The sequence below is a fragment of the Drosophila ficusphila genome, unplaced genomic scaffold (assembly GCF_018152265.1).
Source record: "Drosophila ficusphila isolate 14025-0441.05 unplaced genomic scaffold, ASM1815226v1 contig_286, whole genome shotgun sequence".
Classification (NCBI taxonomy): domain Eukaryota; kingdom Metazoa; phylum Arthropoda; class Insecta; order Diptera; family Drosophilidae; genus Drosophila; species Drosophila ficusphila.
This window is the reverse complement of record NW_025064189.1, coordinates 8,851,889-8,864,964: the sequence shown is the minus strand read 5'-3', so window position 1 is coordinate 8,864,964 and position 13,076 is coordinate 8,851,889. Positions and strand designations below refer to the sequence as shown.

Sequence of the window (13,076 nt, the reverse complement as noted above, 5' to 3'; positions counted from 1 at the left end):
ACCAAACAATATATAGCTGATACTAATCAGACATGATGTGGACTATCAGTAGAAAGATGAGTCATTCGAGCGAACAAAACTGGAGGAGTACTTTATGGTTGTTCTTTTAATAGCCACGACGCATTTCGAGTGTGTTACTGTGGCAAACAAAACTTAACACATATGAATTAAATACAAAAATTTCAGGCAAAAGGAACGAAAGGGGTAAGCCACTATCAATAACCATATTCGTTATCAATGGGTAAAGTTGTGTGTATGAGGATTAACATTAAGATGTGTGTGCTTTTTATCGATTTCAAATCGTATATAATCTTTTTTAAATGTGCCTGCTTTCGCTGCCCCACCGCCATGATTTTAAGTCTTATCGGTATTTAAATTTTGGACTCTGTTCCACTGAGCTTAATCATCCTTGTTTCCGGCGCCACCGATGGTGATCTGCTTCTGCAGCTTGCTATATTCCTCGGTGAGTCGGTCGTACTCGCGATTCAGGCTCTCGGCCTGGGACTTGACCGCCTCCTTGTCCTTCTTCTCGCGGTTCAGGTCACTGGTGAGCTCCTGGACGCGCTCGCGCAGCTTGTTGAGCTGCAAAAACGATTTCGGATTGAGTTTCGATTGGGTTTTCGTTCGATTCGGGAGTGTGGGAATGCTAATGAGGTGTGGGCTTTGGGTGGGATACTTAGGACACTCGGGCGGTGAGTCCCTGCACACGTCTCCGCAGTCTTGACAGCTGTTTAAAGAGTTAACAAGATAGTTTAACTTTCGAGTAGTGGCTATTGTCTTTGAAGGCCCAACTTTTGTGTTTGGGTGTGGTTTCAAAACGTTCAGCTGCGGTCAAAATAATAGCAGTAATCCTATGATAAATTCCGTTTGAAAGCTTTTGCTTCTCAATTTTAAGAGAGAGCAAATCTTTCTGTGAATATTCACATAGAAGTGCACTCATATCATGAGCTACTAAATATTGTTTGCCTATATTTTGACCACACCTTTTATATATGCATTGCCATATCTTTACAGCTGGTAGTAGCCGATAGAACTCCAAAGTCTTATGTGTTAGCTCTCTAGACATGCCATTCCTGGGGATCGGATGCAGGTGTACAATAGACAGTCTACTCACCTCAATCAGAGTGGTGTCCTCGCCGGCCTCCTTGGCCTTCTCGGTCTTCTTGTCCTCCATCAAGGACCTTGCGGCTGCCGTGGCGCTTTGGGCCTGCTTCATCGAGGCCTCGCTCTGGGCCAAGAGATTCGCCTGGGCCGAAACCAGGGTCACCAGACGACGGATGACCAGAACCAGGAAAATGGCGAAGCCGGAGATGTAGAAGTTCCTTTGGGCCCGGAACAAGCGCATGCTGTGCTGCATCTCCACGTTCAAGTGGACCTCGCCAGTTTGCTCGTAATTGGAGTATTTCCTCATTTCGCGAATGGCCTCCAGCAGGAACAACACCAAGACTCCCATAATTAAGAAGAAATATATGTGTGCCTGCTGGGCCAACATGGCCAGGAACTTGGATTTGAAGAGGCGGTTCCATCTATAGGGACTCGCCACCGGGAGGACCAACAAGAGGACCAATGCGATCTCTGCGTAGAGAAATCCAGCGATCAAAGTCCACACCAAACTCATTTTTAATGTTTAATTAATATTCCCAATTCGATTTTCGCTTGTTCGATTAGCACTTGTTCGTCTGCTGTCTGCAAGGAAAAGTGTTCCCAAATTAGCTGGTAATTCCACAGATTCCGCGGGTGTCTATTTATAACTACGGCCGGAGAGCTGCCGCTTACTTTAAATAGCAAAATTTAAGTCGCTGCTGTGATGAAATATGCGAATTTTATGTGGTCACCGCGGCCACGTCAACTCTGTTTTTTTTGTATACAAATGAGACTGCCAACCCGCGCTGCATAACTTACTGTGATAAAATAGCCAGATAAATAGCTAGATGAATAATATTTACATGATAAACAATATATTTTAAATTTCTTTTTGTTCCCCTTAAGCTTAAAAAATATTACCTTTTTTTATTTTTGACAAAAATAGGTTAAACATTAAACTAATAATTCCTCAGAATGGGAAATACCGTCCTCCGCCAAAAAATTTAACATTAATATTAAGAATTCTCGCTCGCACTGGCAGCCCTGCTCATTTGTAAACAAACTGACAGCTGGGTTGCCAGGCCAACGACGAAATGTGCTTCTCCACAACTTTTCAACTTTGCGCCATCGATCAAATTTTCTCCCTCCGTCAGTTGTTTTTTCGATTCCATACAAATATAGCTAGTTACCCGTAGTCCTCCGAGATGTCTTACCAAACCTGGCTTAACTATCTGCAATCCGCGGAGAAAAACTCGATGATTAGTGGTCGGGCTCGCAAGGTGCTCTACAAATTCCCGGACGGAAGACAAATGGCTGAGGAATACAACATGGAAACGGGAATTGTTCAACGCCGGGCCTGGAAATCAAAGAGCAACAAGATGATGGGTGAATCGGAGTGGGAAATCGAACTGGGCGAGGAGCCCCGTCAACTGAATTGGTCGGGAAACAAGCCACAAGGAACTGGCGAAGATACGGACTCGTTAGCTGGCGGGGATTTCACTCTGCGAGAAAGCAACACCGCTCCACTGCTAACCAAACGGATCACCAAAAAGAACATCGAGTGGCGCATCCGTAATATGCCCTATAGTCTGGATGTCTATAACGTAACGGCCGATCCCGAAAAGCGGGCCATTATCGTGCGCACCTCCAACAAAAAGTACTACAAAGTCATCCAGGTTCCCGATTTGGATCGCTGTGGAGTCAAGCCTCAACAGGAAAACATTTCGGTGCACCACCAGTTCAACACCTTGATAATCACCTATCAAAAACCAGCAATACTATGTGAAATGGAGGCGCAGGTTCTGCTTCTGCTTAAAAATGTCGAAACTGAAACGGATATGGACGACCTGCTAAAGGGTTTGATGGCCAAATAAAAGACTTAGATTGTACTAACTACAAAACAATTATATGTATTATTATTTACGAGGCGGGTGTGGGCTACATCTTTGTCAATACCGGTATAAGATAAGGGGTTTGAGTAAGATGTCATTCGTCAGATGAAATAGTAGATGTAGATTAAAAAAACCTTTGCAGAGGCGTTTTAAAACTAAAAGGCCACAATATTCAAAAGAGATCTCACGAGCTAAATAAAAACTAGAGGAAAAATGCCTAATCACAACTTATTTTACTTCTGGAAACTTTCGGCCATGCCGGCATAACTGGCCAGCGAGGGGGCCGAAGAAGAGCTGGTGAACAAAGTATAATCGAAGGAGGGTAATTCCAAAGGAGCCAAAGAGGGCAGGTCCAGGTCCTCACTTCCTGTCAGTCGATGATCGTAGGGATCCCGCTCATCTTCATCCTTTGCAGCATCGGTCTTTTTTAACGTATCTATTTGGGGCTCCGAATGGGTCAATATGTTGGGAGCCTTAGTCGCCAACGAAGAAGTGAACTTAGCATCGAAGTCCTGCACTGTTTTGTCAATTGCCTTGGCCACTGATTGTGCGGATCCTCCGGTTCCACTTCCTCCAGTTTCCGGCCGTAATGGCAACATGGGACTAGTTTCCTTCAAAGGAGCAAAGTCTTTTAACTTATTTAAACCATACTGAGTTTTCCGCATCTCAATTTGGCTCAGTTTCCGTTGAAAGTCCAAAGTTAAGGTGTCCAGAACTTCCTTGGATTTCGGCAAGGCCACTCGCTTTTGCGCATCCTGCATATAAATTAGTGAAGTTTCCAGGGCTTTGATGGCCTCTTCATAGCGATGATTACGTATAAAGCGCTCAGACCTTCGCTCGTGGAAATGGGCCTTTATTTAACAAAAATATATTTTAAACTCGTTAAACGCAAAATTTCTCAGAGTTCTTACCAAATTCAAAGGTGCGCAGTCCATGTTTCGAGCTGTTTTGGCCCTGAGTTTTTAGTTCTCCTGTTTGATGAGGTGTTTTTTAAAAATTGTATTCAATACAATTTTATTAAAATTGAGTCTAAATGTGTTGTCTTAGTCTTTTAAACAACTAAGACGTTTGTTATTTTACTTAAGTCGCAATTTCTCCAAATTTCACTTTTGTTTACATATGTTTTCAGTCCGAGGTACGGCAACTCTACGGCTATCGAATTTTCGATGAATAAGATTTATCGGAATAAAATATCAAATTTAAATTAAAAAAGTGTATATTTAAAATTTATTTTGATCGAATCAACAATAATCATTATAGATAGTTAACAATTTCTTCATTTAAAGTGGTCTCCCTGTGGCCTGTTTACCTTCAGTGAGTGCAACAGAAGCATGGACAAACACAGGCACATTAATACCCTGTAAAAATACATAATATAAATAAAAAATAAACTAACTAAGCTATATATATTGTTTACTAATACACACCTGCATCTTGGCTGACCTAACAAAAGCCTTATTCGAAGTCACTGTGAAAATTTGTCTGGCCAAGCCAAAGCTAAAGATTTTCAGACTTCTCTCGTTCACATTGGCAGTAAAACGTATGTGGGAAAATTCCTCCGGTATGGTTTCCACATTCGGGTAAACGGTGACCCTTTTCATCAGCTCCTCGGCCCGTTTTCTTTCGCCCTCGCCCCCCACAATATCCAGAATACTTTGGAAGGCGTCGTAGGCTAGCTGGCAGCAGACTAATGTTTTTCCTTCTAGAATTTTCTCTAGCAGAGGTTTAAGCGGGGAGGCCCTTTCTCTTTCCGCCTGTTCGGTGAGTAGCGGTTCCTTGTAGACCCAATTCGCAGACCCATTGGTCAGGGCGCTCACATAGGCCAGAAGAGTAGTCACATCCAGATTCAATTCATTTGAGGTGGTGGCATATTGATCCAAATCGCTATCGGGTGAGTCGAGCGATGCTGTTTGTACGCCCATCTCCAGAAGTTCTTCATGCAGTGAGTCCTCGATTTTGTTGGAGAAATAAAAAACAATCTGAAAAGGGATAAAATCATATTTAAAATAAGAAGGTTACCCAGGAGGTTCTTACGCACCTTAGGCCTCTGGAACATGCAGAAACTTAGCTCACTGGCCTCTAAATAATCCTCAGCCTGATCCAAAACACTTCGGGCTCCAGGACTCACACATCCCTTGGCCGCGTCCTCCACGGATTTGGAGTTTCTCGCTATCACCTTCACCCATTTGAGCCCATTATTGGCCACGATATCCACTCTCAGGGGACTATCTCTCGATTCCAGGCGGAACACGGCATTGATATCCACCACACCTTGTTGCAAGCGCAGAGTTTTTATCAGGAAGTCATAGTACACAAAATTGCTGCTGGTTATATGATGTTCTTTCACCGATTTTGTTGTAATCACCTTAGAGAAAATCGTTATTCAGGGAAAGTGTTCAGATCATAAGAGAAAGACAAACCTTATTTAGAAACTTAAGTTCCTGTTGGATTTTTCGTTGAACTTTGCTGACCCCGGGAAGATCCTCAAATTCGACTAACGCCTTTTTCAGTTCCTCTCCCAACTTTACTTTCTTGTGGGCTTCCACGTAAAGTTTCTCTTGATCAGCTTTATCTTCCATTTTTAAAATTGAGTAATATTAACAAAAATCTCGAAATTGTTTCCAACCGTCAGCTGTTTCTGGTTGGTAAACAAAAATGGCAGATAAGCTTTTGGTTTTACAACACTAGAAACTCTATTTAGAGTTTGACTTATGTGGTCATACTATTTCACTAGAGATGTGAAACTATCTGAGAAAACATTCGGTATTTTTGCTCACGCCACGAAACTATCGTGAACATTTATACGAAATTATATATGGATGTCCTCTTTTTAAATTCTTTATCGGTTATAAACAGTCGCCAGAAATATGTTATAGGGCGCAATCGGACCTAATGCCACATAAACAAATAGAAGTTCCTTGACAAAAATCTCACCACGGGCTATCCGAGGCTCCAACCGAGGTGGTTTTAGGAAAAGTTGGCAAATTTAGGGCTTACTCGATTTTGGTATTTTTGTATGAGGGGCTAACTACGTTCTGGTAACACCGATTCCTTCTTTTGATTTTCTTTCGGCGAATTGAACGGATGTGAAAATGGAGCTCTCTAATTAACAATAAACCGAAATCCAAAAGCATCGCTGCCGAAATGTACCAAGTCTCCCGTTAAACCGGCAGAAGGTAAGCAAATCCACCCGGTGCACTTAATATTTCCAGTGTTTAGTTTATGCACGAAGTATCTCCAGAAATCAGAAATGTCTGTGCTTTGGTCGCATTTGAAGCGTGCTAAATTAACAACTAAATGCTGCTTACTAGCATCGTTAGGCGACACGACTTCCCATACTGTGGCCATGGTTTTCAAAGCGGTACAATAATTCTATCAAAATGGGCGATTTGGGTGACATCTTGTCGGCGACTGTACCTAACCTCAACTGTACTTCTATTGCAGTTTTGGGCAAAAGCGAAGAAAACCTTACTGCTGCAGAATGTATTTGTACAACTTGACCCTGCAAAAGGGCACAGGCGTGACCCACGCGGTGCACGGCAACTTCTCTGGCGGAAAGCAGCAGGAGGTCCTGCTGTCACGTGGCAAGTCCCTCGAGCTGCTCCGTCCGGATTCGAACACCGGAAAGGTCCACACGCTCCTTTCCACAGAGATCTTCGGATGTATTCGTGCTCTGATGGCCTTCCGACTGACCGGCGGAACTAAAGGTGAGCATTTGTGTAAAATCATTCCTATATCAGGAAAAACTTCAGTTTAAAGTAAATAGTAAATCTAAAAATAGTTTTTATTAGGAGGACTGAATAATTTCCCAAGATTAAGTATTATCTTGAACATGGCTGACACCATAATCGTGATAACCTAATTTGGGCTACATGGGCTCGTCAAGTGACTTGATGAAGATATTATGAACCCCCTACTTCTATTTAGTTTTTTTTTTTTTTTTCAAATTGTCATTGAAAACCACGTGGTAACACAGTAGCTGAGAAGAAGAAAAAAGGCACGTGGGGTATTAGAAGAATTTCTCCAACTCTATACACTATTAGATTCACTATAAAATCATTGTTCATTGTACTATTGTCTACATCTGAAGTTTCTCCTGAAAATATCTTATATTAAATAATAACCACGCCAGGCCGCACAAATCCCTATTGAGGCAACACTTGATTAGTTGACCCCAGTAAGACCTTATAAACGCGTCTAAGTGCGAGAAAAACCGAAAGACTTGACGTCGCATTTGCCATAAACCAACTCAACGGAATGGCGAATTGAAACTTCGAGTTACAAGATCAACAACTATTTCAAATATTAGTAATTATTAAAAGAAGGTGACCAATCTAAACAAAGTTTTCCTTAATTTTCAGATTACATTGTGGTTGGTTCCGATTCGGGTCGCATTGTGATCCTCGAGTACAATGCCACCAAAAATGCACTGGAAAAGGTTCACCAGGAGACCTTTGGCAAGTCGGGATGCCGGCGGATCGTGCCCGGTCAGTACTTTGCCATCGATCCCAAAGGCCGAGCAGTGATGATTGGCGCCGTGGAGAAGCAGAAGTTGGCCTACATCATGAACCGGGACACCCAGGCCCGTCTGACGATCTCATCGCCTCTGGAGGCGCACAAGTCGAACACCCTCACATATCACATGGTGGGCGTGGACGTGGGCTTCGACAATCCCATGTTTGCCTGCCTGGAGATCGACTACGAGGAGGCCGACATGGACCCATCAGGTAGGCATCTGCGCAATACCTAGTATAACCCCGAGAAGGCGCTTTAATTCACAGGTTTAGTGGATTCAACCACGAACACTGTCTGTACTTAGTGCCAGATGAATTGTGATCACTGAACCATTGGTGTTGCTGTAATTGCCTAGCTACACTTCACTGATTTGTGACCTACACTCCAAAATCTTTAAAAAGCTTTTTTGTTATCAATCGAAGGGGTTTCAAATACCTTTTTAACTTTGGTTCAAGATCTGACTAAACCTTTCAAATAACTGCATTAAGAATTCCGCTCTCTGTTATACCATAAACCATAACCAATATCCCATTTGTATATTCCAGGTGACGCTGCCCAGCGCACTCAGCAAACGCTGACCTTCTACGAATTGGATCTGGGCTTGAACCACGTGGTTCGCAAGTACTCAGAACCCCTGGAAGAGCACGCCAACTTTTTGGTTTCGGTGCCTGGCGGCAACGATGGTCCCTCGGGCGTGCTCATCTGCTCGGAGAACTACCTGACCTACAAGAATCTCGGCGATCAGCACGACATCCGTTGTCCCATTCCGCGCAGGAGGAACGATCTGGATGATCCCGAGCGGGGCATGATTTTCATCTGCTCGGCCACCCATCGCACCAAGAGCATGTACTTCTTCCTGCTGCAAACGGAGCAGGGAGACATCTTCAAGATCACTCTGGAAACGGACGACGATGTGGTGTCCGAGATCAAGCTGAAGTACTTTGACACGGTGCCTCCGGCCACGGCCATGTGTGTGCTCAAGACGGGCTTCCTTTTCGTGGCCAGTGAGTTTGGCAACCAGTAAGTGTACCCTAAGTTAATTCCCCTTTTCATATTTTGTTTTTCCTGATTCATAGAATCGTTTTTAATTTGTACTCCTCTTAAACTTGCAGCTACCTTTACCAAATTGCTCATCTGGGTGACGATGATGACGAGCCGGAGTTCAGTTCGGCCATGCCCTTGGAGGAGGGCGAAACCTTCTTCTTTGCGCCTCGAGCCCTGAAGAATCTGGTTCTGGTGGACGAACTGCCCTCGTTTGCCCCGATCATCACCTCCCAGGTGGCCGATCTGGCCAACGAGGACACCCCTCAGCTGTACGTGCTGTGCGGTCGAGGACCTCGCTCCACACTGCGAGTCCTCCGTCACGGCTTGGAGGTTTCCGAGATGGCCGTCTCCGAGCTGCCCGGTAACCCAAACGCAGTTTGGACTGTGAAAAAACGAGCTGATGGTGAGTGAAATGCTTCTCCTAATTCACAATCCTTAAGCTAAGACTAGACTAAGATTGAAACGTGGCTAATAACTCAACTGGTGCATTGATACAGATCGAGATATAGATTACACCTAGCTTTACACACGATTCCCAACAAGTCCCACAAGTTATCAACCACCAGTTCTCTCTTATTTCAGGCGCTTAAACACAGACGTCAATGTGTGAACTATCGAAAAAGACAAGCGATTATAGAGAATTTTCTCTCGTTTGTGTAAAATTTAAATTGTCTTTTGTGAAGCGATAGGTAAGGCAACATTTACTGCAGCTCATAAGTCAAACAGATACTACTACCACCACTACTACCTGAAAAACAGAAAATACAGAACTATGTTTAAGCCAGAAGGACATTGAACATGATGCGATATTTATCAACCGTGTTTCAGCTGAATTATCCATTGATTACAACTTGATAAACTGATTATTCAATGTCCCATGTGATAGGCAAAACTTATTATTCGATGTTTACATTAGCTTCATACTCACCACCAAAGTATTGTTTTGTTCCCCTACTTTTAGACGAGTTCGATGCCTATATCATTGTGTCCTTCGTGAACGCCACCCTAGTGTTGAGCATTGGCGAAACCGTCGAGGAAGTGACGGACAGCGGCTTCCTGGGCACCACGCCCACCCTTTGCTGCGCCGCCTTGGGCGACGATGCCCTGGTTCAGGTTTACCCCGATGGCATCCGGCACATCCGGTCCGACAAGCGCGTGAACGAGTGGAAGGCCCCCGGCAAGAAGTCGATCACCAAATGCGCCGTCAACCAGCGCCAGGTGGTCATCACCTTGTCGGGCAGGGAGCTGGTCTACTTTGAAATGGATCCGGTAAGCATTGGGTTCTGAATTCTGGAGAGGGGTTATATTTCTTGCTCTGATGACAAAAACACGAAAAGAACAATCATGTTGAGACACTATGTGTCCTGCAGTGCTGAGCTTTACCATCAAACACAAGAATTATCTTCTTTGTAAGCAACAAGCTAATTGGATGTTTTCATTACAGACTGGAGAGCTGAACGAATACACCGAGCGATCGGAAATGCCTGCCGAGATCATGTGCATGGCCCTGGGAACAGTTCCAGAAGGCGAGCAGCGCTCCTGGTTCTTGGCCGTCGGCTTGGCGGACAACACCGTGCGCATCCTTTCGCTGGATCCCAACAACTGCCTGACCGCCTGCTCCATGCAAGCGTTGCCCTCGCCAGCGGAGTCGCTCTGCCTGGTGGAGATGGGACACACGGAGAGCACGACGCAGGGAGCTCTGGACGATGAGGCTCCAGCGCCGCGAAGTGGTAGCAACAAGGGAACCATCTACCTAAACATCGGCTTGAGCAACGGCGTGCTGCTGCGAACCGTTCTCGATCCCGTCTCCGGGGATTTGGCGGACACCAGGACCCGGTATCTGGGCTCCCGTCCGGTGAAGCTCTTCCGGATTAAGATGCAGGGCTCTGAGGCTGTGCTGGCCATGTCCAGCCGAACCTGGCTGTCGTACTACCACCAGAACCGCTTCCACTTGACGCCTTTGTCCTACGAAACACTGGAGTACGCCTCCGGTTTCTCGAGCGAGCAGTGCAGCGAGGGCATAGTGGCCATTTCCACCAATACCCTGAGAATTCTGGCCCTGGAAAAGCTGGGAGCTGTCTTCAATCAGGTGGCATTCCCCCTGCAGTACACTCCGCGCAACTTCGTCATCCACCCGGACACAGGTCGCATGCTCATCGCGGAAACGGACCACAATGCCTACACAGAGGACACGAAGACCGCGCGCAAGGAGCAGATGGCGGAGGAGATGCGCAGTGCGGCGGGGGATGAGGAGCGCGAGCTGGCCCGCGAGATGGCCAACGCCTTCATCAACGAGGTGCTGCCCGAGGACGTCTTCTCGTCCCCGAAGGCGGGACTGGGCCTGTGGGCCTCGCAGATCCGCTGCCTGGACGCCATGCACGGCCAGACGATGTTCAGTGTGCCGCTGACGCAGAACGAGGCCATCATGTCGATGGCCATGCTGAAGTTCTCCATCGCGGCCGATGGTCGTTACTACCTGGCCGTGGGCATTGCCAAGGACCTCCAGCTGAACCCGAGGATCTCGCAGGGCGGCTGCATAGACATCTACAAAATAGACCCCACCTGCTCGAGCCTGGAGTTCATGCATCGCACGGAGATCGACGAGATTCCCGGGGCCCTCTGCGGCTTCCAGGGTCGCTTGCTGGCCGGCTGCGGTCGCATGCTGAGGATCTACGACTTTGGCAAGAAGAAGATGCTGCGCAAGTGCGAGAACAAGCACATTCCCTACCAGATCGTCAACATCCAGGCGATGGGCCATCGGGTGTACGTGTCGGATGTGCAGGAATCGGTGTTTTTCCTGCGCTACCGTCGCGCTGAGAACCAGTTGATCATCTTCGCCGACGACACGCATCCCCGCTGGGTGACGGCCACCACTCTGCTGGACTACGACACCATAGCCATCGCCGACAAGTTCGGCAACCTGAGCATCCAGCGGCTGCCGCACTCAGTGACCGACGACGTGGACGAGGACCCGACGGGCACCAAGTCCCTGTGGGATCGTGGTCTGCTGTCCGGCGCTTCGCAGAAGTCGGAGAACATCTGCTCCTTCCATGTGGGCGAGATCATCATGTCGCTGCAGAAGGCCACGCTCATTCCCGGCGGATCGGAGGCGCTCATCTACGCCACATTGAGCGGCACCGTTGGCGCCTTCGTCCCGTTCACCAGCCGCGAGGACTACGACTTCTTCCAGCACCTGGAGATGCACATGCGCAACGAGAATCCACCGCTCTGCGGACGCGATCACCTTAGCTATCGAAGCTCCTATTATCCGGTCAAGAACGTCCTGGATGGCGACCTCTGCGAGCAGTATCTATCCATCGACGCCGCCAAGCAGAAGAGCATCGCCGGCGACATGTTCCGCACGCCCAATCAGATCTGCAAGAAGCTGGAGGACATACGCACTCGATATGCCTTCTAAGGTCAGTTGGAATCGATAATAATATTATTATTTTGGGTTTTGTGATGACATAGCTATTTTACCTTGGGACACCTATGAAATGCCTTGATTAGTGTAAACTTTATTAACTGATAATAGCATTTTCATAGAGACTTTAGTTGTGTTTTAAAACAGACAAATAATGTTTTGATTTTTGTATTTTCAGATTCCAGCTGAAGACAAATCAGAAGCTCAAAGGGGGGAACTATCTTTATTGGATAAGGTAAGTTAACCAATAAATTAGGAAGCTATATGGGCTTGTAGTTTCCAATGATGATCTACGATTTTACCTTGGGACACCTATGAAAAATCTTGATTAGTGTAAAGTTATGTTTTTCTGATAGTAAAATATTTACATTTACTATTTTAAATTTAAGCGAATAGATTTAATTTATTTGTGATTATTTTCTTACAGTTCCATCCAACAAAACCATTAAACGCTGCCCTTAAAACGTTTTTAAGGTAAGAAATAAATGCGATTTAAAGTGATTTGTTTTTCGATTTAACACAATGATGTTTTTTACATATGTTAGACTAATGAAATGATTTGATTGTAAATTAGTAACTGAGGCCCTTAAAAATAAATTTCTTAATTTTTTGAATTGAATATAAATAATGGCTTTCAATTTCTCTAACATTCGCTTTTCTTATTTGCTTGCAGGAACATCGAAGAGAAAATCCAATGGACTTCACATTTGGCCATTTTTAAGGTAAGAAGCAGAATCAAATAATTGTTACATTTGCACAATGATGTTTTTACATATGTTAGACTAATGAAATGATTTGATTGTAAATTAGTAACTGAGTTTTAGTAAACCAAATTAAAAATTGAAAAATTAAAAAAGCAATTGAAATTAACCTGTCTTTGTTTTTGTTTTTTGTAGATCTTCTTGCGTTGGGGTATGTGGCGTTTGATTTTACTTTAACCTTACATTAGGTAAGTTGTTTATTGAAAATAGCATAATATGTTTTAACTAATTAAACTGTTTTTTTCCTTACAGTCTGTACGTCTGCATTAACTGCACATTTATCACCAATCAACCACTAATCGACTGCCGCCTATTTATGTTAGTCTAAGCCACTGTGCAGATGCCACGATCATTTGC

General features: G+C 45.1%; 5 protein-coding genes and 4 non-coding genes across 11 annotated transcripts; 6 read left to right on the top strand and 3 right to left on the bottom strand.

Annotated features, from left to right (window-relative positions):
- Window positions 1–88: 88 nt before the first annotated feature.
- LOC108099952 (B-cell receptor-associated protein 31) lies at window positions 89–1,905 on the bottom strand. 2 transcript variants are annotated; one of them, XM_017203632.1, is made up of 3 exons: window positions 1,777–1,905; window positions 1,115–1,686; window positions 89–582 (listed from the first exon to the last, which is right to left on the bottom strand). In XM_017203632.1, exons 2-3 carry the CDS (start codon window positions 1,616–1,618, stop codon window positions 400–402), a joined length of 687 nt encoding a protein of 228 aa, XP_017059121.1. In that variant the 5' UTR covers window positions 1,619–1,686; window positions 1,777–1,905; the 3' UTR covers window positions 89–399. The 2 variants fall into 2 exon arrangements, with proteins under 2 accessions (XP_017059121.1, XP_017059130.1); XM_017203641.2 differs by lacking the exon at window positions 89–582 and adding an exon at window positions 617–727.
- A 243-nt stretch (window positions 1,906–2,148) lies between these two features.
- LOC108100108 (protein DPCD) lies at window positions 2,149–2,987 on the top strand. Its single transcript, XM_017203859.2, has one exon. The coding sequence runs from the start codon at window positions 2,289–2,291 to the stop codon at window positions 2,955–2,957; it is 669 nt and encodes a 222-aa protein (XP_017059348.1). The 5' UTR covers window positions 2,149–2,288; the 3' UTR covers window positions 2,958–2,987.
- LOC108100117 lies at window positions 2,968–4,104 on the bottom strand. The gene is made up of 2 exons (XM_017203871.1): window positions 3,887–4,104; window positions 2,968–3,826 (listed from the first exon to the last, which is right to left on the bottom strand). The coding sequence occupies exons 1-2, from the start codon at window positions 3,908–3,910 to the stop codon at window positions 3,209–3,211; spliced, it is 642 nt and encodes a 213-aa protein (XP_017059360.1). The 5' UTR covers window positions 3,911–4,104; the 3' UTR covers window positions 2,968–3,208.
- A 69-nt stretch (window positions 4,105–4,173) lies between these two features.
- On the bottom strand, window positions 4,174–5,649 carry LOC108099164 (UPF0415 protein C7orf25 homolog). The gene is made up of 4 exons (XM_017202512.1): window positions 5,396–5,649; window positions 5,014–5,340; window positions 4,403–4,954; window positions 4,174–4,333 (listed from the first exon to the last, which is right to left on the bottom strand). Exons 1-4 carry the CDS (start codon window positions 5,552–5,554, stop codon window positions 4,256–4,258), a joined length of 1,116 nt encoding a protein of 371 aa, XP_017058001.1. The 5' UTR covers window positions 5,555–5,649; the 3' UTR covers window positions 4,174–4,255.
- Window positions 5,650–6,020: 371 nt separating this feature from the next.
- On the top strand, window positions 6,021–12,432 carry LOC108099651 (splicing factor 3B subunit 3). Of its 2 annotated transcripts, XM_017203286.2 has the most exons (9): window positions 6,021–6,151; window positions 6,420–6,682; window positions 7,337–7,702; window positions 8,036–8,510; window positions 8,603–8,937; window positions 9,496–9,803; window positions 9,979–11,953; window positions 12,137–12,193; window positions 12,386–12,432. In XM_017203286.2, the coding sequence occupies exons 2-7, from the start codon at window positions 6,457–6,459 to the stop codon at window positions 11,950–11,952; spliced, it is 3,684 nt and encodes a 1,227-aa protein (XP_017058775.1). In that variant the 5' UTR covers window positions 6,021–6,151; window positions 6,420–6,456; the 3' UTR covers window position 11,953; window positions 12,137–12,193; window positions 12,386–12,432. The 2 variants fall into 2 exon arrangements, with proteins under 2 accessions (XP_017058775.1, XP_017058783.1); XM_017203294.1 differs by lacking the exons at window positions 9,979–11,953; window positions 12,137–12,193; window positions 12,386–12,432 and adding an exon at window positions 9,117–9,223 and having other exon boundaries at window positions 6,022–6,151; window positions 9,496–9,609.
- Window positions 11,987–12,068, top strand: LOC122319937. Its single transcript, XR_006245405.1, has one exon. It is a non-coding gene; the product is annotated as a small nucleolar RNA Me28S-Gm3113 (small nucleolar RNA).
- LOC122319916 lies at window positions 12,232–12,316 on the top strand. Its single transcript, XR_006245384.1, has one exon. It is a non-coding gene; the product is annotated as a small nucleolar RNA Me28S-Gm3113 (small nucleolar RNA).
- A 40-nt stretch (window positions 12,433–12,472) lies between the features above and the next one.
- Window positions 12,473–12,548, top strand: LOC122319928. Its single transcript, XR_006245396.1, has one exon. It is a non-coding gene; the product is annotated as a small nucleolar RNA Me28S-Cm788 (small nucleolar RNA).
- A 161-nt stretch (window positions 12,549–12,709) lies between these two features.
- Window positions 12,710–12,781, top strand: LOC122319929. The gene has a single exon (XR_006245397.1). It is a non-coding gene; the product is annotated as a small nucleolar RNA Me28S-Cm788 (small nucleolar RNA).
- The last annotated feature ends 295 nt before the right edge of the window (window positions 12,782–13,076 follow it).